Here is a 3,748-nt window from a genome sequence, read left to right as displayed (position 1 = left end):
CTTAACAAGCTGAGTCCAAGCAGCCCAAGTTCGGCTCATTCAGCTTGCTTACCAGCCTGATTCACATGTCTGATTTTTTCTAGGATTTTAGAGCATATTCTTCTACTTGTAGTTTTTTCATTGCACGGGTTGACATAATTGACATGGATTAGGAATTGGAAAATTTGGACTTTATTATTCATTTTTCTCACTACATGATGTGGTAACATGTTCTGCAGGTGGAGTATGATTTTGAATATTATAAGCTAGAAATGGAAGCAGATGTTCAAGTATTGGTCCTCTCTGCTGGGAAGTCAAACATTGCACCAGCTGATGTGGTATTGCCATTTCATCCTGCAGAAGTTGCTTCTGGTTCTAGTGGAACTTCAACAGAATTACAAGCATGGAGATGGTACTTGACCACCCTGAGATCACTACCACATACAATTGACCCTGCTATGCAGAAGGTATGCCACATTTAGGATTATGTTTTTTTTTTCTTGTGAAGGAAATTGTCAAACAAGCGGTGGTTCTTGAATGAGGTGACTTCTTGTGATACTTTTTTTAAACTGAAAAAATGCACTTTTTTATATCTGGAGTCTTAATATTGCATGTGGATTTGCTTGTCTCTTTAAGATGATATGCATATTTGTGAAGTATATGATTTGATCATCATTGCCTTCTAAAGAACTTTTCAAGAAGATCAAGTAAAAAATTGCACTTGTATAACTTTCTGGGAAAGGTAAAGAAACTTTAGTTAGTTAACATGAACAATAAACTAATTGTTTTGGATCACTAATCAGCTCCAGCTCTTTAAGATGAGTTGATGACTACAATATCACAAATCCCTCTGAATCATCTAGTTTTCTTCTCACACGAAAAGGCTTCTCAAAAAAATTAAGGTATTATTAAGTTCTTGTCCTAAACATGAGAGGACCTTGTCAACTTATGAGCTTTGCAAAACATGTTTGTCTAGTATGAATTCAGACGTTTCCTTTGTACAGACAGTTCCAAAATTTTCAATATGTTTTGGTTTTTGCATATAAAATATGTTTCACATCTTAGTTTCATTTTGCATTGGTTTACATGCAATTACCTATTTACTTTGTGTCACATGCCTTTGTAAAGCTTTTTATCTTTGGCTTCACTTATTTTGTCATTCAGTCTCTTATGATCCTTTATACCCTTTCAATCTTTGTAAAATAATAGATCCTGCATATTTTCACAGTATGTTTCAGAAAAGCAGTCTTGCAAACCTAGAGCACATCTTCCTGCACTTTTGGCCTTCTGTAAGTTTTTTCTTTTGCAATAATCAAGGCCAGGCTGGAGTGTGCATGGAGACAAGCATGTTCATGTTATCAGGTTTGATCTAAATGTGCAGGTCAAGGTTGGGCTTATCGTACCTTAAGGGGGCATTTGAAATACTGGACAAAACCTGTCCGGGGACACTGCGGTCCCCATGAGCTGTTTGTCCTGCGTTTGCCAAGGCCATTTCTGGGGACAAAATAGCCCCTGCTGTGACTGTTTTTTCACAAAACAATGGGATGCCAGAGTCACACTTTTTTTGGGGGGGTGGGGGGACGGTTGGGGGGGTGGGTGGGTTGTTGACTCTGGCATCAAGGAGGCCTGCAAACACCCTAAGGTAGCATTTGTGTCATGGGAAGCGGGCTGCTTTGACACCCGTTTCCAGGGTGCAAGAGTCAGACCTCTTGTATCCCATATTTTTGGGACAAAACGCATGGAGTGGGATGCTTTGGTCTTTGCCCCATGCATCCATATTTGCAAGGCAGAAGGGAGCGGGATGCACTTGTCCCAAAGGGTGAGTGTATCCATGCATTCAAACGCCTCTGAAGGTAGGCTGCCATTAATGAGTGCACCTTAGTTCATGGTGAAACCTACTTTCAAGGCACTCTGTTGGTAATGTGCTTCATGCCCATCCTATACCTTATCTGTCATTCTTCTTTCATATATTTCCCAACATCCTCATTTTAAAGAAAATGCTAAGAAAAAACAAAGGTGTCTATCATGGAACTGGAGCAACTCTGGTGTACTTGCATATGATCGTAAACTGATTGGTTTGCAAAATCTCCACGATGATCCTCTGACACTATCTGCTGCTTAATGTTCGTGTTTCTTTCAGACAATTGAAGATGACATGGTGGCTGCCAGACAAGCAGATAGGATGTTGGGGCCTGATGATTTCAGCAGGTTTGCAGATTATTCTATTTTCTTCCTGCTGCTGGTAGAAATTTTCAAAACGAACAATCATGCAGTTTGAATTTCAAACTGTTGGACCATTATGATCCAGTCATCATCCAAAGTTAAGTGTTTGAATGCTGAGCTGGAGCTCATGGGGAGCCTGAGCTACAAAAGCGAGCTTGAGCTGGTTCATTTGCAAAAAAGTACATTTTTTCATAGCTGAAAAAATAGAATTTGAACTTTAAACCTATTGAGCCAAGCTTGAACTGGCTCATTTACAAAATAAATGCATTGTTTCAAAGATACAAGTAGTAGTATTCGGACTCTAAGCTTATTGCGTGCAAGCCAAACGCTTCAACATCTACGCTCTGATAGAAAATATATGTAAAATATATTTTTCACTAATTAATGAGCCTATATGAGCTGAATGGAGCCAAGCCCACCGCTTCTTTTTGTTTGGCTTGCTGAGCCTATTTTACAGGTTTAAAAAGCTCTTTATCAGCTGAGGTCTCGTTTTCCACCCCTACATGGGGCCATGCGAACTCAGTGATTCAAATGCTGAATCTCAGATTCTTATTTTTTGAGGACCTGATATTCTTATTCTAATATTGATGCTTGGATCTCTAGGTCGACCTAGGTACCCGGGTCTGAGATGTACGAACCACCTTCGATTCTCAAATCTGATCCCTTGGATTTGAGAAATGAGGCATTCCAACACACCATAAGAATTTCTTGCCTCGTCTCCAGGCACTATTTTGCAGGGAAGTTGAGTCATTGTTGCTTGCTATGCATTTTTTTCCTATTTTTAATTTTTTAATCCAGATCTTTCTGGTTTTTGCAGGTGGTTGACAATGGCTCGCTTGATGTCAATAAGCTATGGAGAACAGAATTTATCTCCAGAGCATTGGCAGATGGTAAGGGAGATGGAGAGACTAAGAAAGGCAAGGCATCTGCAGAGGTGAAGAATGGTACTTAAGTTTGGTGTTATTTGTAAATACAGACGACAACCAATTGAGCGTCACTTTGTTCGAGTGTCAAACATTCTCATTCATGTTATGTGCTATGGCGATAATGGTTGATTAAATATAAAACTACGGCTGTTCTAAAATACTAAAAGATTTGGACACATTAAAGTCTTTCTTTTTTCTTCTTTTGAAGTCCAGACCCTTTGAGCTTTTATGTTGTGGAAGTCTCTCTCTCTCTCTCTCTCTCTCTCTCTCTATATATATATATATATATATATATATATATATATATATATATATATATATAGGCTAGTAATGAAGGTGTGGACCTAATAAGCTAGAAATCATTGGTGCAAGTTGTATCGACCCAATCTAACTACACGGTTTGTTTATTAAAAATCTGGCCTTTGATCATGCTTTTCTGATGTAAAAATGTGATCTTTTGAGTCATGAAATTTTGACACATTGTGGGTCATTGAATTTTGGAATCCTTTAAAAACCTAATTACTTGTCATAATCACATGATTCAAAATAAGTTTTTTACTAAGCAAACCATTTAGATTACATCGGTAACAATTGATTTACAAAAAACCAGAAAATTTTCA

General features: G+C 38.2%; 1 protein-coding gene across 1 annotated transcript; it reads left to right on the top strand.

Moving 5' to 3' along the window:
- Positions 1 to 224: 224 nt before the first annotated feature.
- LOC149830121 (mini-chromosome maintenance complex-binding protein-like) lies at positions 225 to 3,331 on the top strand. Its single transcript, XM_090015709.1, has 3 exons — positions 225 to 446; positions 2,120 to 2,187; positions 3,020 to 3,331. The coding sequence occupies exons 1-3, from the start codon at positions 252 to 254 to the stop codon at positions 3,138 to 3,140; spliced, it is 384 nt and encodes a 127-aa protein (XP_089871835.1). The 5' UTR covers positions 225 to 251; the 3' UTR covers positions 3,141 to 3,331.
- Positions 3,332 to 3,748: the final 417 nt, after the last annotated feature.

This window comes from Nuphar pumila, chromosome 8 (assembly GCF_984573655.1).
Source record: "Nuphar pumila chromosome 8, dmNupPumi1.hap1.1, whole genome shotgun sequence".
NCBI classification, from domain to species: Eukaryota; Viridiplantae; Streptophyta; class Magnoliopsida; order Nymphaeales; family Nymphaeaceae; genus Nuphar; species Nuphar pumila.
The sequence above is the reverse complement of the archived record's forward strand: the minus strand, read 5'-3'. Positions and strand labels throughout refer to the sequence as shown.